This window comes from Bubalus kerabau, chromosome 3 (genome assembly GCF_029407905.1).
Source record: "Bubalus kerabau isolate K-KA32 ecotype Philippines breed swamp buffalo chromosome 3, PCC_UOA_SB_1v2, whole genome shotgun sequence".
NCBI lineage: Eukaryota > Metazoa > Chordata > Mammalia > Artiodactyla > Bovidae > Bubalus > Bubalus kerabau.
Window position 1 is genome coordinate 189152793 of NC_073626.1, and position 24486 is coordinate 189177278.

Consider the following 24486-nt stretch of genomic DNA (forward strand, 5'->3'; position numbering starts at 1 on the left):
TCAAAAAGGCAAGTACAGAGAAAAAGTCAACATAGAAAAAAATGGACAACTGAAAGGTAAATGGTAAAAACAAGTTTCCTCTTCTGTAAAATGGGGACAGCGCTGCCTACCTCACAGGGGGCTGACTGAGCTGTGTGTGCCAAGCGTGACGTGAGTGTTGCCGTGACTGTGTGAGCCAGCGGGGCTGGAACCCCAGGCTCGAGGCCTCCCCGATGGACAGACTCCCCCGGCGCAGGGTGGCTCGGATGACGGCGGGCCTCCTCTCCCCTCAGTCCTCACCCTCTCAGCCTCCTGCCAGCCTCCGTGTCCCCGGGAGGCCCCAGACACTTCCTGCGGTTCTGCCGCCCCGCTTCAGGAGTCAAGCGACACTCAAGGAAATGTGCCAAACTGTCCTCTGGGCACTGTTCTAGAAGCACAGATGCCCACCTCTGGTGGCGGAAGCTGGAGGCTGGCACTGTGCCCACCGACAGCGGCAACGACCCAGCCATGCCCACCACGAGCGGCTTAGACCACCCTGTTTAGCCTGGCACGGGGCTTGGGTACAATAGGGGTTCAATTAGCATTTGTCGAAGGAAGGAATGAACGAAAGAACAACCACCGGGGCAGATCCAGCGTTGTACTAAGTACTCAACAAACATTTTCAAGTTTTTCACACTTGATCCCTGCATGCACCCTACAAAGTGGGTATAATCCCCATTTCACAGATGAAGAAACTGAGGCTCAGTTGCCCAGGGCATCTCAGCTAACCAATAGCAGGGCCAGACCTCCGCCTCCGCCGCTCCATGCCAGAACCTGTCTCATCACACCCGTGCTATTACCCACCCACGGAGGGAGGCTTGACCGAGCAGCGCAGGGCAGCATAGTGCAAGGGGAACCAGGCCAGGGCCGGGAGATCCGGAGGCCAGACTCATTCCCAGGATCCACGCACTCTGCGACCTTAGGCAAGTCACAGACCCTCCCTGCGCTTCACGGCCTCAGGCATGAAAGGATGTGGTCCAGCTTGCCCTACTAGATTTCCTTTGCGGTGAGGCCCCGGGGAATCCCCGCTCATCTGTGGCGATGAACCGCTGCCTCGAGTCCAGGAGAATCCCAGGGCCACTCGGATCCTGGCTCTCCGGCTTCTCCCCGGCAGTGGCCGCAGCTTGAGCCAACCCGCTTGTGTGGCAGCAGAAGCCGTTCATCCACAGCCCCAGGGCGGCCCGCGGCCCCAGAACGTCCCCTGCTCACCTGTAGACATCCAGCTGCGTCTCGGTGCCCAGCACACACACGGCCTGGGTGGGCTGCCCTGGGGCCACGTGGACCACCGTGCCCCAGGCCATCGCTGGCTGGTGCGTCCCTGTGGCTGCAGGAGGCCCTGGGGCCGCTTCCTTTATCTGCCCAGCCCCGGCGGAGGCCGTGAGTCAGCGCCTGCGGCCTGTGGCTCAGCCCCTCCTTCTCGGCCCCTCCTCTGTCCGGGAGCTGCCCCCAGGCCCGGGACCCGATTTGGCACTGGTGCCAGGACTGGTGGCAGGCCGGCTCGGTCAGCGTCCTGGCAAGAGCTGAGGGTTTCGGAAGCCTGTGAGCGGGGCTGCCGGTCTGAGGTCTCATCCCCCCGCCCCATCCCCCCTGTAGCCGTGGACACCTGGGTCCATCCAGACAGGGTATCAGAGAGGAGAAGGCGAGGCTGAGGCACAGACCGGGCTACACCTTCAAAGAGGAACCAGGAAAGACAAACACCGTATACGAACGCACGTATATGGAATCTGGAAAATGAGACTGATGAACCTGTTTGCAGGGTGGGAATAGAGACGCGGACGTAGAGGACCGACTTGTGGACACAGCGGGGAAGGGGCGTGGGGGACGAGTTGAGAGAGTAGGACTGACACACACACGGCCGTGTGTAAAGCAGACGGCTAGTGGAAGCCGCTGCTCGCCGCAGGGAGCTCGGCTCGGTGCCCTGCGATGGCCTGGGCGTGGGACCAGGGGCAAGCAGGAAGAGCTCTGGAGGGAGAGGGGTGTGTGTGTAGCGGATGCCCTTTGCTGTACCGCAGACACTAACACAGCTTTGTAAAGCAATTACACTCTGATTAAAATAAGCAATAAAATAAAAGGGATTTAAAAAAAAGTCTAACCAGGTTTGGGACAAGTCACCCCAGGCTGGGTCACTCCCGTGACGGCTCAGTCTCCTGGGTTTTCTCCTGGGTGTGTGCGGCATCTTTCTCTGGCCTTCGTGTGGAGAACTCACTAAGGCAAGCCTGTGAGGTGGGTTAATTCCCTCATTTCATCCTCACAGAGGCTCTCTGAGGTCGGCACCATTATCATCCCCATTTTCCAGAGGAAGAAACTGAGTCACGGAGCGATTTCATGGCTAGAAAGTGGCAGAGCCGGGGTGTGAACCAAAGGCATCCTGCTCTGGGCGCAGCATTCACCGCCTGCCCGTGCAGGTGAGGGGGTGGGGGGACGGGCCCCACAGCCGACACCCAGAGCAGGCGTGCTCGGGGATCTGGAGTCAGCAGAGTCCTCTCTGAAGCATACGGATCTGCAATGGTGTCTAGTTTCTGCTGTACAGCGAGGTGGATCGCTTATGCACATACACGTTTCCACTCCTTTTTAGAGTCTACTCCCGTGTCGGTCATTACAGAGTATTAGGTCGAGCTCCCTGTATACATAGGAGGTTCTGCTACACGTAGGTTCTTATCATTAATAGTTAGCTGTTTCACATCTAGTCGTGTGTATAGTCAATTCCAGTCTCCTGATTCATCCTTCCCTCCTTCCTCCCTTGGTGATCGTGCTTGTTTTCTGCATCTGTGACTGTTCCTGTCTTGAAAACACATTCGTTTATACCACTTTTTAAGATTCTGCATATAAGCAACATCATATATTTGTCTTTCTCTGTCTGGCTTTGCTCATTATGACAATCTCTAGGTCAACCCATGTCACTGCAAATGGCGTTCTGTCCTTCTTTTTCGTGGCTGAGTGGTGTTCCGTTGTGCACACACACACCGCACCCTCTTTCCTGCTCTCAGCGGCCGCTCCCTGCTGCTGTAAACGGTGCTGCAGCAAACGCTAGGCTGCACACGTCTTTTCCAATTACGGTTTCCTGGGAGCTCTATTTTCAGTTTTCTTTTAAGGAACCTCTACACTATTCTCCATAGTGACTGAACCAATGTATATGCCCACCAACAGTGTAGGAGACCTTCCTTTGCTCCACACCCTCTCCAGCATTTATTGTTTGTAGACTTTTGATTCTAACCATTGCGACTGGTATGAGGTGATACTTCACTGCAGTTTTGATTTGCATTTCTGTAATAACGAGCGCTGCTGAACATCTTTTCACGTGCCTTTTGACCATCTGTATATCTTTGGAGAAATGTCTATTTAACATATATGGAAGTTTTTAATTTTTCTCTGGCTTTGAAACAAAGCATTTGCCTCATTAATTAAGAGCAGGACTGTGGGATTAGTCAGGCCTGAGTTCCAATCCTTCTTCCTGCCAACGTCCCCACGAAGTAGCTCCTATTGTGATGCCCCCATTATAGATGGGGGCATTATAGATGGGACCATCGAGGCTTTAACATGTGAACTGGGGGTCAATCAGTTCAGTTCAGTCGCTCAGTTGTGTCCGACTCTTTGTGACCCCATGGACAGCAGCACGACAGGCCTCCCTGTCCATCACCAACTTCTAGAGCTTGCTCAAACTCATGTCCATCGAGTCAGTGATGCCATCCAACCATCTCGTCCTCTGTCGTCCCCTTCTCCTCCTGCCCTCAATCTTTCCCAGCATCAGGGTCTTTTCCAATGAGTCAGTTCTTCACATCAGGTGGACAAAGTATTGGAGTTTCAGCTTCAGCATCAGCCCTTCCAATGAACACCCTTTAGAATGGACTTTAGAATGGACTCTCCTTTAGAATGGACTGGTTGGATCTCCTTGCAGTCCAAGGGACTCTCAAGAGTCTTCTCCAACACCACAGTTCAAAAGCATGAATTCTTCAGTGCTCAGCTTTCTTCACAGTCCAACTCTCACATCCATACATGACCACTGGAAAAACCATAACCTTGACTAGACGGACCTTTGTTGGCAAAGTAATGTCTCTGCTTTTTAATATGCTGTCTAGGTCGGTCATAACTTTTCTTCCAAGGAGCAAGCATCTTTTAATTTCATGGCTGCAGTCACCATCTGCAGGGATTTTGGAACCCAAGAAAAGAAGTCTCTCACTGTTTCCATTGTCTCCCCATCTATCTGCCATGAAGTGATGGGACCGGATGCCGTGAACGGGAGTGGGAGACACAACTCGGTCCGTTACACCACTGGACGTGAAGGCTGTTTACAGATTTTCCGCGTCATAAGCAACACTGATGTGCTCATTGTGCCCGTGCCTGGGGTTATCGGCAGGGCCTTTGTGGATTTATCTTTGTCCCTCTTTATCCTTTTGCAGAGCACTCAGTTCTTTTCCTGAAACGTGCCGCAGCTTGTCATTGCGTGTGTGTGTGTGTGTGTGTGTGTGCGCGCGCGTGTGCGTGTGTGCGCGTGGGTGTAAATGTCGGTGCCCCGACAAAGCCTGACAGCAGGGCCCCTGTTGGTTTCGGCTGCACCTCGGTACCCAGCACAGCTCCTGACGCATCGTGCGTGCTCACTAAACCCCTGGGACTGAAGACCAGGGTGTTCTCCAGCACCCAGCCCAGCACTTGACCCATGGCAGGGCCCCTGCGGACAGCTTCCTGCGAGGCTCCCTGAGGCCCGCCCAGCCATCACTCTCGCAGAAGACATTAACCCTTTCAGAGCCTTTGGTGACTTTGGGACTTGGGAAGCAAAGCCTTTTACACGTGAGGGCAGCTGGCTCAGAGTCTAGGCCAGAAACCCTGGAGAAAGAGGGCCTTTCTTCCCGCTGAAACGCAGAAACTCCAGCCCAGCTGCTCCCTGGGAGGAAGTCAGGCTGAGCCAAGGGTTGCCCAGTGCCCTCTGGGCAGTTGCCCCTGCGCTGATGTCCCAGGGACCAGCCTGGCTCTCCTCCTCCTGGATCTCCTGGGTGATCGTGATGGCGTCACCCTGGGTAAAGGAACTGGAGTCAGGAATCTTTCCCGGAGACTGAGGAGAGGACTGCATATGCTGCAAAGTCGCGTTTGGAGGCGACGGCGGGACCATTCCTTCAGTGTTCTTCATCCACTGATACAGTTCAGAGTCGGTTACTTAGCTATTCATGGAATGCCTCTGAAATCCCTGGCACTCTTTAGAGTCTAATGAGGTTTTGTCTAAAGCAGATTTAAAGGATGAAGGTGATAACAGACATGGCCATGTGCTAGTCTTGCCGCCAAGTCCTTGGGCTGCATTCTTTCTTTGTGTTTTAAACATTTAGTTAAGTTCAGTCGAGTCTCGGTTTCGGGATCTCCCGTCTGTGTCTCAGTACGTGCACTCTGAGTTTCAGCGTTCACACACTTGGTTGCGGTACGTGGGCTTGGACCCTGGCCCCCTGCATTGGGAGGGTAGTCTTAGCCACTGCACCAACGGAGAAGTCCCGGGCTGTGTTACTTCTAATTCTCGCCGTAACCCAATGGGCAGGACCTGGTCTTGTTTCTGCCGAGGTGAGAGGCGCTGTGCTCAAGGCCAGGCGGCTCTTAGGCGGGTTTCAAGCCCAGCTCTGTCTCACTTGCTCTGCTCTCTGATGCGGCCCTTACCTGCGTCAAGCCGCTGGTAGGCAGCACCTGTCATCCTCACAGCAAACGTCGTCTGAATTACACTCTCCCCATTTTCCAGATGAGGAAACTGAGAGCTGCAGGGGTTAGGGAACTCGCCACGGCCCTCACCGCTGCAGACGGGAAGTGGTGACTCGGGCTGAGCTCTGCTCGTCTCCCTCCGTGCACCACGCAGCTGCCTCCTGCTCAGATCCCTCAGCCGAGGGATCTGAAGTCCCTTGGAGCACAAGGTCCCCAGCCTGTCCATAGCTTCAGGTAGAAAATAGGAGTGTGTCTGCATTATCCAGACTGGCCCGCCCTGGCAGGCGCCCCCTCTTATTAAGGGGCTGTCTAAGGGCTCCGGGCCGGCCCTCTCTTCCCCTTTCTGCTCCCGCAGGCCTGCAACACCCCAGCACCTCACCCTGCTCTTCTGCTCAGGATCCGTCCAGGCTCGGGAAGGATTTGGGGACACTGACTCTGATGGACCGTTTTTACTGCACCCACTCATGTGAACCCCACAGCGGTGTGATGGGGGGAAAACCTGTGGGTCGTTGACAGATGGCATTACATCAGGGGCTGAGACGGGAGGCAGGATACCCATGACCTTCACTATGTCATCTTTGAGAAAAGGCCGGGGAGCCAGCTAGATGAAGGTCAGTGCCCCTGCATCCCTTCTCCGGAGCTGTCCAAATGTAGCCCCCACCCTACCTCTGACCCCCGGTGTCCGCACCCCTTCCCTAGCATCCAGGAGTTCTCCTGGGGACCGCGAACGCGAGCATGTTAGCACCACGAAAGCAGGAACTTTCTCCGCTCTTTGCCAGTGTCTGGCTCAGAGCAGCTGTACAGAAACACTGTCTCTCGTTAAGAGGAAAACACCATTTGTTTTAAGGTACAGCCTTGCTCCATCACAGTTTGCGGAAAAGACTCTCCTTCCTCCGTTGAATCGCTTTTCAACTTTGTCCGAGACTCAGCTGGCCACACTTGTGAGGGCTGGGTTCTCCACTTCCCTTCAGTGGTCTGTCTATCCACACGGTCTTGACTCGTGTAGCTGAATCTTGAAACGGGGTAGACTAATTGCTCCCCCTTTATTCTTCTTTGTCAAAAGAGTTTTAGCTCTTATTGTTCCTTTGCAATTTTTATAATTTTAGAGTAATCTTATATATACCAACAAAAAAAGCTTTCTGGGATTCTGATAGTAATTGTATTAAACCTCTGTATCAGTTTGAGGAGGGTGGACGTTTTCCTGTGCTGAGTTTTCCAATCCATGCGAACGGCCTGCCTCTCCATTTACTTAGACCTTCTTTCATCAACCTCTCATAGCTTTCAGCATGCAAGTCTTACACGTATTTTGCGAGATTTACACCTAAGTATTTGATTTTGGGGGACTGATCGTAAGCAGTATTGTATTCTTAATTTTGCCCCCGGGGTTCATTGTTAGTATATCAAAATTTAATCGATTTTTATCTATTAATCTTGTATCCCATGACTTTACTAAACTCATTTATTAGTTTTGGGAGTTTTTCAGTGGATTCCCTGGGATTTTCTGTATAAATAATCCTGTCATCTGCAAACAGGGGTGGTGTTATGTCTTCCTTCCTCATTTGTATATCTTTTACTTCTTTCGTTGCTTTATCTCACTGGCTAGAATTTTCAGTATTAAGTTGAATAACAGTGGCAAGAACGATCATCTTGTTTCATTCTCAGTCTTGTGAGGAAAGCGTTCAGCTTTTCACCATTAAGTATGTTCTTAACTGTAGGCTTTTTGTAGACGCCTTGTATCAGGTTGAGAAAGTTCCTCTCTCTAATCTGCAAAAATCTGAATCATGAATGACTATTGGATCTTTCAAAGGCTCTTTCTTCATCCATTAATATGGTTTTTCTTCTTCACCGTATCAAGGGGGTGGATTGCCTTGCGTTTTGTCAAACAGAACACTGGGCATCGACAACCAGTGCGAGGAGAGGGCGCCAACTGCTTGGAGGATAACAAGGTCATACAAGGTCAGGCACCACCAAGAGAAGTCCAGACACTTCTGCCCACCGTACCTCGGTACTGAAGTTGCCAAGAAAACAGCCCAGTAAAGCCCTGGATGGAAATGCTTTTGCTCACATGGAGCAGAGAGAGCGCGTCAGCTCTGGAGCGCCCAGCAGTCCCTGGCAGCTACCAGGTGCCCCCAACACCCGTGGCAGGGCTGCTGGCTGAGGGCACCCAGCTCGTGCCTCAGGAGGAGAACTGCTCCGCTTCCTCCAAGAGCCTGAAATGGTGAGAGCTGAGGGTGTGCCTCGGGGCTGTTGAGTACACGTTTAAGCAGAGTGCTTATTGATTCTGAAATAGGGACGATGTTCCTGAGCAAGGTGGCAAGTCTGGCACAGGCTGCAGGCCTCTCAGTCTCTCGGTGAGGAACCATTCCAGGCCCAGGCCCCGCTCTGAAGTGGCCTGCTGCTGCTGCTGGTAAGTCGCTTCAGTCGTGACCGACTCTGTGTGACCCCATAGACGGCAGCCCACCAGGCTCCCCCGTCCCTGGGATTCTCCAGGCAAGAACACTGGAGTGGGTTGCCATTTCCTTCTCCAGTGCATAAAAATGAAAAGTGAAAATGAAGTCGCTCAGTTGTGTCTGACTCTTAGTGACCCCATGGACTGCAGCCCACCAGGCTCCTCCATCCATGGGATTTTCCAGGCAAGAGTACTGGAGTGGGGTGCCATTGCCTTCTCTGCTGAAGTGGCCTCGGGAGCCTAAAGCCTGCTCAGACTGCATTTATCAACAGTCTTGAGTATCACACCAGCGAGCATCCCTGAAATACACCTCCCTTGGTCATAATGTGTAATTCCTTTTATACATTGTTGAATTCTATTTGCTAACATTTTGTTTAGAATTTATATCTATATTTATAAATGATGCTGCTGTGTAGTTTGGAATTCTTCTGTACCCTTTTTGTCTGGTTTTGGTAACAGGGTAATATTTGCCTCATTAAATGAGTTGGGAAATGTTCCCACCTCTTCCATTTTTCTGGAAGTGATTATGTGGAATTAGTGTTAATTCATCTTTAAATGTTTAGTAGAATTCTCCAGGGAAACCATTTGGGCCAAGATATTTTCTGTTTTGAGTGTTTTAAAATTATGGATTACATTTCCTTAATAGATAAAAGGATATTCAAATTATCTATTTCATATTGGATAAGTTGCATTCCTTTGTGCTTTTCAAAGAATGGTCCATCCCATCCGAGCTGTCAAACGTCTGTGTGTGGAGTAGCCTGCGGTACCTTTTATCAAACTTTGATTGTCTACAGGCCCTGTATTGATTATCTCCACTGCATTCCTGATACTGGTAATTTGTGTCTTTTCTCTTTTTTAATTTGTCAATCTAGCTAGCTGTTTGCCAATTTTATTGATCCTTTCAAATAACCAGGTTTTTTTTTCATTGATTTTCTCTATTATTTTTATTTTCAGTTTTGCTAATTTCTGCTTCTATCTTCCTTCCTTCGGCACATTTCTGTGTCTTTTGCTCTTCTTCATAGAGTTACTCAATGGGAGCCGTACTGACTTTAGATTTTCCCTTTTTTCTGGTTTAAGCATTTAATACGATACATTCCTGCTCAACACTGATGAGTATCACCTATTTGGGTATGCTGTCTTTTCATTTTCACTCAGCTCAGTGTATTCTGAGATTTCCCTTGAGATTTTCTCTTTGACCCATTGATTGTTTGGAAGTTCATTATTCATTTTCGAAGCGTTGTTTCCAGTTGGACATTTTCCTGTTATTGTTTTCTAGTTTGATTCCGCTGAGTCAGAGAACACATTCTGTATGATTTCAGTTCTTTTAAATGTGTTGAAGTTGCTTTATGACCCAGGGTATGATTTATCTGGTACATGTTCTGTAGGCCCTTGGAAAGAATGTTTCTTCTCAAGTTCTTGGATAGTTCAGTCCCCTTCAGTTGCTTAGTCTTTTCTGACTCTTTGTGACCCCATGGACTGCAGCAAGCCAGGCTTCCCTGTCCATCACCAACTCCTGGAACTTGCTCAAACTTATGTCCATCAAGTCGATGATGCCATCCAACCATCTCATCCTCTGTCGACCCCTCCTTCTCCCGCCTTCAATCTTTCCCAGCATTAGGGTCTTTTCTAAGGAGTCAGTTCTTTGCATCAGGTGGACAAAGTATTGGAGTCTCAGCTTTAGCATTAGTCCTTCCAATGAATATTTAGGACTGATTCCTTTAGGATTGACTGGTTTGATCTCCTTGCAGTCCAAGGGACTCTCACGAGTCTTCTCCAACACCCCAGTTCAAAAGCATCGATTCTTCAGTGCTCAGCTTTCTTTATAGTCCAACTCTCACATCCATACGTGACTACTAGAAAAACCATAGCTTTGACTAAATGGACCATTGTCAGCAAACTAATGTCTCTGCTTTTTAATATGCTATCTAGCTTGGTCATAGCTTTTCTTCCAAAGAGCAAGCGGCTTTTAATTTCATGGCTGCGGTTACTACCTGCAGCGATTTCGGAGCCCAAGAAAATAAAGTCTCACTGTTTCCATTGTTTCCCCACCTATTCACCATGAAGTGATGGGACCGGATGCCATGATCTTAATTTTTCGAATGTTGAGTTTTAAGTCAGCTTTTTCACTCTCCTCTTTGACTTTCATCAAGAGGCTTTTTTAGTTTTCTTCACTTTCTGCCATAAGGGTGGTGTTATCTGCGTATCTGAGGTTATTGATATTTCTCCCGTTAATCTTGATTCCAGCTTGTGCTTCATTCAGCCCAGCGTTTCTCATGATGTACTCTGCATAGAAGTTAAATAAGCAGGGTGACAATATACAGCCTTGACATACTCCTTTCTCAATTTGGAACTAGAATGTTGTTCCATGTCCAGTTCTAACTGTTGCTTCTTAACCTGCATACAGGTTTCTCAAGAGGCAGGTCAGGAGGTCTCGTATTCCCATCTCTTTCAGAATTTTCCACAGCCTCTTGTGATCCAGTCAAAGTCTTTGGTGTAGTCAATAAAGCATAAGTAGATGTTTTTCTAGAACTCTCTTGCCTTTTCAATGATCCAGCAGATGTTGGCAATTTGATATCTGGTTCCTCTGCCTTTTCTAAATCCAGCTTGAACATCGGGAAGTTCACGGTTCATGTATTGTTGAAGCCTGGCTTGGAGGATTTTGAGCATTACATTACTAGCGTGTGAGATGAGTGCAATTGTGCGGTAGTTCGAGCATTCTTTGGAATTGCCTTTCTTTGGGATTGGAATGAAAACTGACCTTTTCCAGTCCTGTGGCCACTGCTGAGTTTTCCAAATCTGCTGACATATTGAGTGCAGCACTTTCACAGCATCATCTTGCAGGATTTGAAAGAGCTCAACTGGAATCCCATCACCTCCACTGGCTTTGTTCTTGGGTAGAGTGTTCTATAAATGCCGATTCAATTCTGTTATGGAGTTTTCTGTTCTTCTGAATTTTTTCATCTGGTTGTTCTCTCAAGTGTTGAGAGACAGGTGCTGAAGTCTCCAGTTGTTACTGTGAACTTGTCTGTCTTTCCCCTCAGCTCTGTCAGCTCTTCACGCCTCTTGCAGCGCTTGTGTTTGGAGCACACACACGTAGGGCTGCCGTTTCCCGGTGGGCTGAATCTTTTATCATTGTCTTATGTCTCTCTCTGTTCCTTGTAAATTTTCTGCTCTCAAGTCTGCATTGTGCATGCATGCTCAGTCGCTCAGTCGTGTCTGATTCTTTGCGATCCCATGGACTGTATCCCGCCAGGCTCCTTTGTCCACAGGATTTTACAGGCAAGAATACTGGAGTGGGTTGCCATTTCCTCCTCTAGGAGATCTTCCCAACCCAGAGACTGAACCCAAGTCTCCTGAGTCTCCTTCATTGGACAGACAGATTCTTCACCACTGAGCCACCTGGGAAGCCCAAAGTCTACATCATCTGATATTAATAAAGCTATTTCCAGCTTTCTTTTGGTTATTATTTGCATGGTATATCTTTTCCATTCTTTTGTTTTTCAACCTACTTATTTTTATATGTTTGAAGTAAGTTTCTTGTAGACAGTATATAGTTTTAAAATGTATTCTCCTAATCTCTGTCTCTTAATTGGTACCTTTAGAACATTAATATTTAATGTTATTATTGATATATTAGGGCTGAAATTTGCCATTTTACTATGTATTTGCTTCTGTTTTGTTTTCCCTGCCTTCATGAGGGTTACTTCAATATTTTTGAGGATTTCATTATTTTGATTTATCTATAGCACTTTTGAGTTCATCTCTTGTCATAGGAGACAATGGTGGGGCTTCTGGTCTCAGCCGATACCATCATGGTTGGGAGACACAAGCGTGCCCTGTTATTACTCTCCACCCCCGGCCCCGTGTGTGAACGGGTAGTCATGACAGTCCTCCTCCTCTGCTGGCCTCCTGTAAAATAAAGGAGCAGTTTTATTATCTCAAGAAAATAGCAACTAGATGTGTTTTGGGGGCAGGAACCTGAAACATAAAGTGATTCTCCCCTGGCCACAGAAGAACCACTGAGCCTGTGGTTTTTAGTTACTATGACAACAGAGAACTCCAAGTCCATGTCATTTGAAGGGATAACAATTTATCTGAATTCAAGCTATACCTTCAAGGTAATTCTTTCATTCGCTTTGAGTCTGGACTCCTCTACAGGACTGAGGCTAACTTTTTTCAACTAATTGCTTTGCTGCCTGGGTGAATTCCAAATGCTTTCTCTCTCTCCTCTGGTTTTTAGCTATTCACATTTCATCCAGTTGGATAATGCAGATCTCAGGCATTTGTCTGGACTGCCAGGGATCTGAAAAGGCGTGTGGACCCAGGCAGGCTCAGAGCCCAGCCTGTCTTCCCTCCCCCACTACCTGACCTGGATGGTGGAGAGTAAGAGCTCAGATCCACTTCCCTCTTTGTGGGGAGGAGGCTTCCCCGCTTTGGCAGGGATTCATTCAAAGGGCCAATTCTTTTCATCTTTGGGAAAAGCAACCAGCTCATTATTTGAGAGTTTAAAGTAGGCATTTCCTCCCACCCCCATAGTCGAGGTTCTGTCTGTAGCTGCTGGAGGAAACTCAAAATGCCTCCAGGGTTGGAGCTTTGTATCCTGCTGATGGATACTCCCCAGAGAAGACTTCATATTTCGCATGGTAGGGTTACTGAGTTCCACAGTCTCCTTTTAAAAACATTTATGGGACATTTCCCCCTTCTTCCTACAAGTGGCTGATAATAACAAGTCTGCGGGGGAGAAGGCTAGTTGGAGGAAACACAAATAAAAATACTCCCTGATTCCATCAATCACTTTTGCTGTTCGGTCGCTGTCGTGTCCAACTCTTTGCAGCCCCATTTCTGGCACATAATTTTATTTCCTTCTGTATTTCATATACAGAGTTTTAAATTTCATGTCTTATGGATTCTTTTCTGTTCTTATATACTTTTTGTAAAATTTCCAGTCCTTACCCCAAAGGTAATATTATTTTTTTAAGTAGAAAGAGAAATTCCTCCTCATTGACGTCTCCTGGTTCCACTCTCCGCTGGCAACCTCTGTTAGCAGTTAAGCGTGGATTCTTCTAGAACTTCTTCTAGAGCATTATAAATGATTGGATTAAGGCCAAAACTACTGCTGCACAACTTTTTTCACTTTACAGGACACCGACAACTTTCTATCTTGTACATTTAAATCCGTTTTTTCCTTCTTTTTTAGTACATTTAAAATTTTAAAAATGTGTTCCAAGTAAATCATGCAGAATTAAAACCATTTCCCTAGGTAATGATTACTACAACCACCCCGACTAATCCAGTTAGTCATTTCACAGGTCACTTCCTTTTGTAGCCAGATTTTTTCGCTTAACTCAAAGGCACTCATCCTATTATTGTAAAGCCTTGCAGGTTCATGCAGTGGTGGTTTCATATAGTCCATCAAACGAAAGGACCAAGTTTTCCTGCCCATTCCCAAATGCCTTTACATTTTGAGCAAGCATGATTCTCGTTTTTTGTTATTATGAATCAAAAAAATAGACATTTATCTCTGAATAGGATCACTACCTTGTTTATTTTTTGGAAGATAGCATTCCTACTATTTAAAATAGTTTCCAAAGGATAATACAGAATCACAGCCCTATAAGCGGTTCACAGGGAAGCTCCCTTCTTCCCGGCCTTCCCAGCAGCTTGTGTTTGGTTTCATTTCTGCTCTCTCGACGGCTGCATTTTGTGTCTAGCTCCTAATGAGACTGAGAAATGCTCCAGATGCTGTCATCTTGCTTGTCTGCCCTTCATGCTCTGGTTTAGAGCACTTTTGATCAGGCAGGAGCTTAGGGAGGGAAGGGGCCAGAGCCAGGAGCCGGGGCCTGTGGGCAAGCTGTCGCCTCCTGAATCCGTAGCTTTGCTTTTTCTGGGTAGACTGTGATTGTCTTTCTCCAGCAGCAACTTGAGGGCTGAAACTGGAGCTGTGTTAAAATAACACTGCCATGCAAACCTGAACCTAGAGCCGGTTTAAAGGAACACTGACACCTCGTGTCCCTCTCAGCCAGGCTTGCGGGGCCAGCTTGCCCGGATTTGTTTGTTCAGTGGTTTGACTCCCAGCCGGGAAGCCGGCAGGCAGGGCTGGGATGGTCGTGGGGGTCTGGGCGCAGCCTACCTGCTGGGGGACCGGCTTCTTCCGCCCTCCCTCCTGGTTGCTCCAGACCTCACTCTGCGGCCGCTCACCAGGGAGGGCTGCCGCGCAAGGACTCCGCGAGTGCAGCACGAGCAGACCTCTTGGTCCTCTGACGTCCAGGGCTCAGAAGCCTTCACGGAGGAGGATGAACCCTGGTTGCTGCTTGTCTTCGCATCCAGGGCTCTTGTCCCGTCTCTCACCGAGCGGGGCCTCCAGTGGCTGCTTAGTGTTTCTTGTGCACGACTCTTTCACTCAGGTATCAGGCATTCGCTGTGTGCCAGGACCTCTTCCCTAGTTGAAGGGGGAAACCTTCGATTTTTCTGGGATGTCCTGCTTCCAAGTGTGATATCCCAACACATGCTTTCTTGACTGTCTTCGTGCAGAGAATTTTCCAGTGTGTGCCCAACTAACAGCATTGACTAGCAAGTCCTGGGCTCCGGGCAGGCTCCAGGCAAACCCTTGGCACACATCACCTCAGTGGTCCTCATATCAACCCCAAGAGGAAGGGGTTGTCACCCTCATTCTGTAGGCAAATAAAAGTAAAAGTGAAAGTGAAAATGAAGTCACTCAGTCGTGTCTGAGTCTTTGCGACCCCGTGGCCTGTAGCCCACCAGGCTCCTCAGTCCATGGGATTCTCCAGGCAAGAGTCCTGGAGTGGGTTGCTATTTCCTTCTCCAGGGGATCTTCCCAACCCAGGGATCAAACCCAGGTCTCCCGCATTGCAGGCAGACACTTTAACCTCTGAGCCAGGGTAGGCAAATAAACTGAGGCTCAAAGAGGTGAAAGGGCTCAAACAAGATCTTATACTGGTGGTAACGGAAATCAGGATCTGAACCCATATCGAGCTGATGGCAAAGCCTTAACCACAAGGCTCTGCTGGCCAATTAGGAGGGAAAATGAAAGACCCCAGGCCCGCTGGTCTACTGACTGAGACTCATTCAAAGACATCAGCTGAGGACACCTGCACCTGGTATTGTGCCCGGTATTAGGGCCACAGAGACAGAAGGGTTCTTGCCTTCACGGAACATCAACAGAAGTCAAAGACACAGAACCCACAGGAGACCTCTCTCTCTCTCAGAATATGTACATATGGCTTCCCCAGTGGCTCAGCGGCCAAGAATCCGCCTGTGAGGCAGGAGACATGGGTTTGGTCCCTGGGTAGGAAAGATTCCCTGGAGGAAGGCATGGAAACCCACTCCAGTATTCTTGCCTTGAGAATCCCATGACAGAGGAGCCTGGTGGGCTACAGTCCATGGGGTCTCAAAGAGTCGGACCCGACTGAAGCTCCTGAGCATGCATACACACTGTGTGTGCATGGCAGGAATTTTAAGGAGTCAGCTCACACGACTGGAAGCTGCTGCTGCTGCTAAGTCGCTTCAGTCATATCCGACCCTGTGCAACCCCATAGATGGCAGCTAGTGAGTCCCAAATCTGCAGGGCAAGCAGGAAAGAGCCCCAAGGAAGAGTAGATGTCGTGGCTTGAGCGTGAAGGCAGTCCACTAGAAGAATTACCTCTTCGTTGGAGGATGTTAGCCTCTAGTCTGTTAAAGAGAGAAGGAAATGGCAAGAACCCACTCCCGTACTCTTGCCTAGAGAATCCCGTGGACAGAGGAGCCTGGTGGGCTGCCGTCCATAGGGGCACACAAGAGTCGGACGTGACTGAAGCGACTTAGTAGCAGCAGCAGCAGCCGCAGTCTGTTAAGGCCTTCAACTGCTTGGATGAGGCCCCCCACATTACAGAGGGTGATCTGCAATATTAATCTCATCTAAAAATGCCTGCACAGCAACATCCGGACTGATGTGTGACCAGATATCTGGGTGCCATGGCTTAGTTAAGTTGACACATAAAATTAACCACCATAGACCATGTAATTTAAGATAGGTGTTCCTTTTTATCCCCCTTATCTTTAAAAAAACTTTGTTGAGCAGCAGTTGGCAAGTATAATTGTGAACATTTAAAGTCTCAGCATGACGATTGATACGTGTATACACTGCAGAACGATTACCAAGATCAAGGTAATTAGCACATTCACACTTCACACAGTGACTGTTTGATAATCTGCATCTGGGTGTGTGGGAGAATCCTTGCCATCCACTCTCACAGCCTCTAAGCGTGTGACACTGTGTTATTAACCACAGTCTCCATGCTGTGCATTAGCTCCTCAGAAATCGTTCCTACAACTGAAAATTTGTACTCAAATCGCTCTATTTTGATTTAATGGAGTTAATCACTCTGTTTTGATTTTAACTTAAATCACTCCACTATTTTCTCCTCATCCAGTCTCTGGCCACCACCATTCTAGTCTCCATTTCTGTGAACCAGAATTTGCTTCTATTTTTTAGATTCCACACATGTGTGGTGCCATACAGCATTCAGGGCAGGTTTCTCTCTCTTGTTTACTTCATTAAGCTTTTTATTTGAAATAGAAGGTTCACAGGGGGTTGCAAAGGCATTACAGAGAAGCCCCATTTACTCTCAAACAAGTTTGCTCCAAACCAGGGCGTTATGGACACGGACACAGGTCCAGTCTGCGTGTATTTGGTGCCATTTTACGACACAGTAGCTTACTCCAGCTGCATCTAGACTGTTCCTTCACTGCAGAGACACCCCTTGGTGCCACCTCTTCAGCCACTCCCACCCACCGACCCCTCCACCTTCCCAACCCCCTGGGAACAGCTGTATGTTCCCCATCATCATAATTTTGTCATTTTGAGAATATGACAGGTGGTCGTTTTTCTTGTACGCTGGTGTTTAGCTGATTAAAGGACAAGGCATAGCTGATTAAGGATGAGTGTTCTTAATGCTAATGGGTCACTTTCTCTTTTGAGCATTTAAAGGAACCGACAAACATGCCCTTAGCTTCCCTTCATTTTTGAAAGGGGAAACTGAGGCTTGGGGCAGAGCCTGAGGTCATGGTTGAGTTGGTGCAGAACCAAGACAGGAGTCTGCTTTCTTGGCTCCCTGTGAGCAGTCTCCGTCTCCCAGCAGGGGCCCGGGGCAGCGTTCGTAGCTTTGGTTTCCCCAGAAGGAGATGCCGAGATAAGAGTCTGAGTGCAAGTCTTTATTTGGGAGGCGCTGCACCCACTGGAGAGCAGTGGGAAAATGAGGCAGGGAGGGAAGTCAGGGAAGGTGTGTCAGTGAGCCTGTTTCCATGGTTACCACCTGGGGCTGCTGGGAGCTTGACCCTCTGGGGAGCCTGGGAAGCGGAGTGGAGCTCACGCCCCCCAAGCGAGCCACCCAGGGGCACCAATGTGCCTACTCCCATTGGCCTTGGTTAACGGCCGCTCCTGGGGGTGAGTGCCCTGCACCTGGGCCCAGCACTCAGAGGATGCCTCAGGCAGGGAGCAGGTGCTGGTGCTCGGGGCTGGAGCTCTCGGCAGGGGATGGAGGGCGCGGGCAGCGTCCGTCAGAGCAGGGAGAGGTGTCTGCCCCCTTTAAGGAGCAGAGGACACTGGGGACACGCTCCACCCAAACACGCACGTGGAACGTTCTGCCGGCAGAGTGACGGTTCACAGACGAGCGGACTCTCTCCCTCCAGCGACCCTTCCTTCCTCTCCCTGTCCCTCCCACCCGGAGAGAGTCAAGGCTTTCTGACCGCTGCCCCCCACCCACACGCGCCCAGGAACTCTTCCGGAGAGAGGTGCCTGATGATTACAGGCTGGTCGCCCACGTGTGAGCACCCTCCTCTTCCCTGAGCTTCAGAGCAGCTGGACTCCTGGCCGCCCACCCCCAGCTGCCCTTCCCGAGGTTGGCAAGTCCTCTGCCATCTGCTGCCGGAGGTGGGGATCTGCCCTGGTTCCGTGTGGGCCATGGCATGAACTTGAGCCACGCATGCATGCTTTCTGCAGTTGCCTCTATCTGTGTGCACTTCTGCAAACGGCAAAATGTACCATGTATTCAGAGGAGGCTGTAACATGCAGCCATTTTAAGGGGTAAGAACAGAGTGAACGTCACATCAACCCCACCCAGGCCGAGGCATAAAAAGTCCTTAGCACCCCTGAAACTGTGTGAGCACACCTCCCTCCCCGCTTACAGCTTACAGACTGCTTTGGATTTCTACATAGGAAGTCATTCTTTCCAAACCTTCGACCTTTTATTTCTTTCTCTTGCCTTACTATACTGCAAGAGCTTTCTGTTGAATGCTGAATAACACTAATGATCATGGACACTCTTATCTTGTTCTGCACCTGGAAGGAACGGTTTCAACACTTCATCATTAAGTATAGTTTTCGATGTGGGTTTCTTGTACATCGGTGGTTGTCGAGCTCTACCAGCGCTAGAGTTACCTGGAAGGCTTATTAAAACCCAGACTTCTCCCCAACCTCAGCCCCCAGGGTTTTGGATTCAGTAAGCCTGGATGAGGCCTGAGGGTTTCCATCTCAGACAAGTCCCCTGGCCATGCTGATGCCCTCTGAGAACCACTCTGGTAGAAATTCTTTATCGGGTTAAGGAAGTTCCTTTCTATTCTCAAAGTTTTATTTTAAAATCATAAATGGAAGGTTTTTTTTCAGGGTTTTTTTCTAATTTATTGAGACAATCGTGTCTTTTCTTCTTTGCTCTGTTAATCTACCAAACTGACTTTCTGAGACAAAGCTCGCATTCGTGGGACCCATTTGATTTGATCTGATAGTGTATAATCTGATCCCTATCCTCCTTTTTGAATGCAGTTGCTAAGAGTTTTACTGAGAATTTTTTTTGCCTTTATGAGTTCCCTGCTGTGTCTACAGGTCTCCTCTCTCGTGCTGTTCTTGTCGAGTGCAGCGCTGAGCTTGGGCTTCATACGAAAAATATGGACGTCATTATAGTCACCGCTGCTGCCGAGTCGCTTCAGTCGTGTCCGACTCTGTGCGACCCCACAGACGGCAGCCCACCAGGCTCCGCTGTCCCTGGGATTCTCCAGGCAAGAACACTGGAGTGGGTTGCCATTTCCTTCTCCAATGCAGGAAAGTGAAAAGTGAAAGGGAAGTCGCTCAGTCGTGTCCGACTCTTAGCAACCCCATGGACTGCAGTCTATCAGGCCCCTCCCTCCATGGGATTCTCCAGGCAAGAACACTGGAGTGGGGTGCCATTGCCTTCTCCACATGCCCTTACAATTGAACTTATTCTGCCGTGTCTCCTTGCCTGTTGGCCTTGCCTCCCTGCTAACCTGTGAGCCTCCTAAAGGGAAGGTTCATGCCAGCTCATTCACTGTTATATCCTCAGAACCTACCCCTGAGCTCGATACAGAGTAGGGATAGCTGTGCTTATTTAGAGTGGTATGGAGTGAGGTCCCAGGGAGGCTCCAAAGGGACGGGGTGTACGTACACGTGGCTGATTCTCAGGCTGCCCTGGCAGCTCAGGGGTAAAGAACCCGCGTGCTAGACAGGAGAGGTGGTTTGATCCCTGGGTCAGGAAGATCCCCTGGAGAAGGAAATGACAACCCACTGCGGTATTCTTGAGTGGGAAACCCCATGGACCAGGGAGCCTGGTGGGCTACAGTCCATGGAGTTGTAAAGAGTCAGACTCAACTTAGCAACCAGACAACAGTGAGCTGATCCCCGTTGTTGTACAGCAGAAACTAACACAGCCCTACAAAGTAATTATAGTCCAATGAAAATATAATACTGTAGGATTAAATAGAATAAAGTGAGGATTAAATAGCTATACAGTAAGAAACCAACAACTATAGTAAGGCATTCATCCTGTCAGGGATGAGGGGGAACAGAAAGTCAAGAATAAGTTTTGGCTGGATGCTTCCTGTTTGCCAGGAGCTGGCCCAGTCCTCAAGCCATCCAAAAGGTCAGCACTGTTCACAGTTCCCAGATGAGCAGAGGCCCCCCCCAGGCAGTCTCTCACCAGAGCTGTGAGGTGGCTGAGGACACAGACGCTGCCCCAGCCTTTGAAAAACCTGAGGGTGTGGCAGGAATCGCTTTACATGCCGCCTTCCGTCTGATAATGAGAAGTGGATGCCCAGCTGTGGTTCCCTTCTTGCAGGGGCCGCTAGGAAGCTCAGAGTCTAATTTGAGCTTAGCCAAAAGTGCTAGCTCGATCCTCACGGCCATAGATAGGCTTGTCCTTTCCCACGGCCTTTATGTCTGAGACTGTTTCCTGCTTTGAGGTCTTTATTTTTCTCTACTTTTTAGTCGCCTTTTTGCTGAACGTTTCCTTATTCTAAGTAGGCTGGAATCCCTTGAGAAACGTGTCAAGGGACTAGAAAATGAAAAACAGGCATTAAGTGGGCCTCCCTGGTGGCTCAGTGGTGAAGAATCCGCCTGACAATGCAGGAGACATGGGTTCAATCCCTGGCCTGGGAAGATCCCAGGTGCCGTGGAGCAACTAAGCCCGTGGCCACAACTCCTGAGCCTCTGCTCTGGAGCCCGGGAGAGGCAACGACTGAGCCCACGCGCCGCAGCTTCCGACGTCTGCATGCCCGAGAGTCCATACTCTGCCACAAGAGAACGCACCGCAACGAGGGGCCCACGCGCCGCAACTGGACAGAGCCCTGCTCCCAGAAGAAAGGCCTGCATGCAGTGACGATCCGGCTCAGCCAGCATAAAGAAATAAACTGCAAAATAGGCAACGAGTACACTGCCTGAGCTGCCCCGGGCCGATCGCTCACGCGAAAGCTCCTTCCTGAATGACGCCCTGTCCATGCCCGCTCAGGTCTCTGCTCGCCCAGGCCCTGGGAACTGCCTGGGGGAGCTATCATTTCTGTGATGAAGATGTTTCAGATTGAGATAATTAACACTGAGATGCTGTTCCTCAGGATGCTGAGACTCATTTAGAGACCCAGGAAGTGTTCAAATAAGAAACTACGGAGCTATCTTTGCTGTTGGCCTTAAACCCTTCAAAGACAGCTCACTCCAGGGAGTTGCTGATTGCGCTTCCTTTGCATCTGCTGGTTCACAACACACACACACACTCACACACTCACACACACACACACACACAGCTGATGAGCGCTGATAACACTCTTGGGGTTTTCCAAGCATGTGTTCCTCTCTAGGAATTCCAAGGGTGACTCCTGATCCCCTCCTGCTGATCGTATCAGCAGCCACCTCAGATCCTTGCTACCCACCTAACAAGAAAGTGTGGGGAAGCAGGAGATCCAGCTCTGGTACCCAGAACTGATGGGGACAGACTTGGAGTGACAGAGTTCAGCCCCTCTTCCACTCCAAGCCTCATGAAAACCTGTCCAATGCTGGGTTCAGCTTCAGCTTGTAAGGGAGTAACCGCTGGCACATCGTGGTGGGCAAATCGGAGACGCCACTGCCCGCCCTCCAGGGAGCAGCCAATGCTTATACCTATGGCTTTTCTCGTTTATTTTTTATTTAATTGATGGATAATCGCTTTACATGGTTGCTTTGGTTTCTGCCATGCCTGTTGTCTTAATGAGGGCTTTGCTGACCCAACTTCTTATGGTAGCTCAGCTTCCCTGGTGGCTCAGCTGGTAAAGAATCCACCTGCAATGCAGGAGACCCGGGTTCAATCCCTGGGTCGGGAAGACCCCCTGGAGAAGGGATAGGCTACCCACTCCAGTTTTCTCGGGCTTCCCTTGTGGCTCAGCTAGTAAAGAATCCACCCACAATGTGGGAGACCTGGGTTCGATCCCTGGGTTGGGAAGGTCCTCTGTAGAAGGGAACAGCTACCCACTCCAGTATTCTGGCCTGAGAATTCCACGGACAGTCCATGGGTCACAAAGAGTTGGACATGACTGAGAGCCTTTCACTTCACTTTCAACATCTTATGTGTCCAGCTTAACCTAATAAACATATATCATTAGAAAAAAAAGCAGGCAAGGGACTTCCCTGGTGGTCTAGTGGTGAAGACTCCGTGGTCCCAATGCGGGGCTCCGGGTTAGATTCCTGGTCAGGGAAGTAGATCCCACTTGCTGCAACTAAGACCCTGCACAGCTAAATAAATAAGGTGGAAAAAGCAGGCAAGAGGCTCCGAAGGTGGCGGTGCAGAGAAATCAAGGCTTCAGAGATCAACACCCCTGCCTTTTTCGCTTGCTCAGGCAACCTACTTCAGGTTACAGCCTCCGTCACACGGCTGTTTGCGGGGTGCCAGCTCCTCTGCCAGGCTCCTACTCAGGCCTGCCACTCTGCTCACAGCAGCGCCTTCATGTGGGTACTGTCACTGTGCCCGTTCTACCAGGAGGAGAGTAAAGTTCAGAGAGCTTAAGTAATCCGCTCGAGGTCTCAGACCGGCAGTGGCAGGGCTGGAGAGCACACCCTGGCCGCCTGGCCCCAGCACCCAGGCTCCGGATGATGCCGCAGTTCTCGTGGGCACACGGTTGGTGTTCACCAGGCATCCGCGGGACTAAACGAGGGTGGGCTGGGGAGGCAGTTCCGGCTCCTCCCCACCTGCAGAGCTCTCCCGTGCTGGCAGATGAGCCTCAAGCTGCTTCCACGTTGGCACAGCGCTGGCTTCGTGGCTGTGGGCAGGGGAGCAGGGACCACGGAGATGCGTCCCCGTGTGCCTCTGGCTGCCTCTGAAGCCCTCCCTGAGGCCGTTCCTCCACTTCCCTTGCAGAGACCCTTGACTCTTTCATCTCTCGCTGGGAAATCCCACTCTCAGGGGCCCTTGCTCAGCAGGCAGGACCCAGGACCACCGCATGGATGGGGCTGGGGGGGTGAGGGGCAGAGAGGAGCCTGCAGGGTGGGCCTGCGCTCTCTGGCCGCCGGAGAGGAAGACTCGTCTGCGTCCTGAAGGGAGGACACAAGGGGATTAGGGATGAGACTTGAGCTGAAGACAGACAGCGGGGCCCCCGCAGTCTCCCTCTGTGAACCAGGTTTCTCTCCTGGCCCAGCCTCCCTCTCCTCCGGGTTCAGGGCGGCCAGGGGCCGACAGGGAAGCCCTCTCCTGGTCTGTAAGGTGGACCCCTCACTGGCGGTGGTCGCCCAACCAACGCCACATTTCCCAGCGTCCCCTGTGCCACGCGATGCTGAGTCCTCACTGCTGGACCAGTGTCCCCTGTGCCACGCGATGCTGAGTCCTCACTGCTGGACCAGTGTCCCCTGTGCCACGGGACGCTGAGTCCTCACTGCTGGACCAGTGTCCCCTGTGCCACGGGACGCTGAGTCCTCACCGCTGGAGAGGAGGCAGGGGTGGCGTGGCCCCGGGGATTCAGGGTGGGCACGGTTCTCCAGCCTCTCTTCTCCTCCAGAGGCTCGCGGTCAGGGCCCAGAGTGAAGCTGATAGGGCCTCCGTCAGCCTGGGCCCCTGAGTGGCGGCGTGGAGCAGAGTGCCCCACTGCCCCCAGACATGTGCTCACCATTCGGACCCGAAGCGCCTGGGCTGCTGGCCTGAGCAGGAAGGAAGCGCGTGGGGTGTCCGGGCCGTCACACACTCGTGGTCTCTTTGTTAGAGCAGCTGGCCTCCCTGGACCCATGCTGCTGCTGCTGCTAAGTCGCTTCAGTCGTGTCCGACTCTGTGCGACCCCGTAGACGGCAGCCCACCAGGCTCCCCCGTCCCTGGGATTCTCCAGGCAAGAGCACTGGAGTGGGGTGCCATTTCCTTCTCCAATGCATGAAAGTGAAAAGTGAAAGTGAAGTCGCTCAGTCGTGTCTGACTCTTCGCGACCCCATGGACTGTAGCCCACCAGGCTCCTCCATCCATGGGATTTTCCAGGCAAGAGCACTGGAGTGGGTGCCATCGCCTTCTCCTCCCTGGACCCATACTTACTCCCAAACCACTCCCATTGCTTTTTCCTCCCTGGCATCACCATTCTTAGCGAAGTCAGTAAAGCTAAACACCTTCTAGATATGTGTTCCAGACAGACTCGTGGATGCATACAGCAGGAAACAGTGCCAAGAATGGCCAGAGCCACGTTGTCTGCTAAGGAAACGTGGGAAGAATCTGAGACACGCTGGCAGAAAAAGCTCATTCACAGCAGTGAAGAGGAATGGATTACAGTGACCCGGCTGTGTGTCAGAACTGTCTGGGAAGCTTTATAATATACAGATGCCTAGGCCGAGAGATTTGGTCTCGGGAGGCCTGGCTGGAGGGGTTGGTGGCCCAGGAATCTGTGGTTTTAATGACTCCTCCAGGAAATCTTGTGCAATTTGTTAAGGAACCTCTGGCCCAGCAAGAAAATTTGAATGCAGCAGGAACTGTCTGGTTATTGGAGACGCCATCACAGCCCAGGTGGCTGCCGTAAAAAGGAAGCTGTGTGTGAGCTGAGTCGCTCAGTTGTGCCAGCTCTGTGCGACCCCA

General features: G+C 50.4%; 2 protein-coding genes across 2 annotated transcripts in view; both read right to left on the minus strand.

Moving 5' to 3' along the window:
* The window catches only part of PADI4 (peptidyl arginine deiminase 4), a 41817-nt gene extending 40498 nt beyond the window's left edge, over nucleotides 1-1319 (minus strand). Inside the window, exon 1 of the mRNA XM_055574329.1 lies at nucleotides 1228-1319. Coding sequence (XP_055430304.1) covers nucleotides 1228-1319 — 92 coding nt within the window. The remainder of the gene's footprint in view (nucleotides 1-1227) is intronic.
* Nucleotides 1-24486, minus strand: part of PADI6 (peptidyl arginine deiminase 6) — a 207547-nt gene that overhangs the window by 64757 nt on the left and 118304 nt on the right. The gene's annotated exons all lie outside the window — the stretch shown is intronic.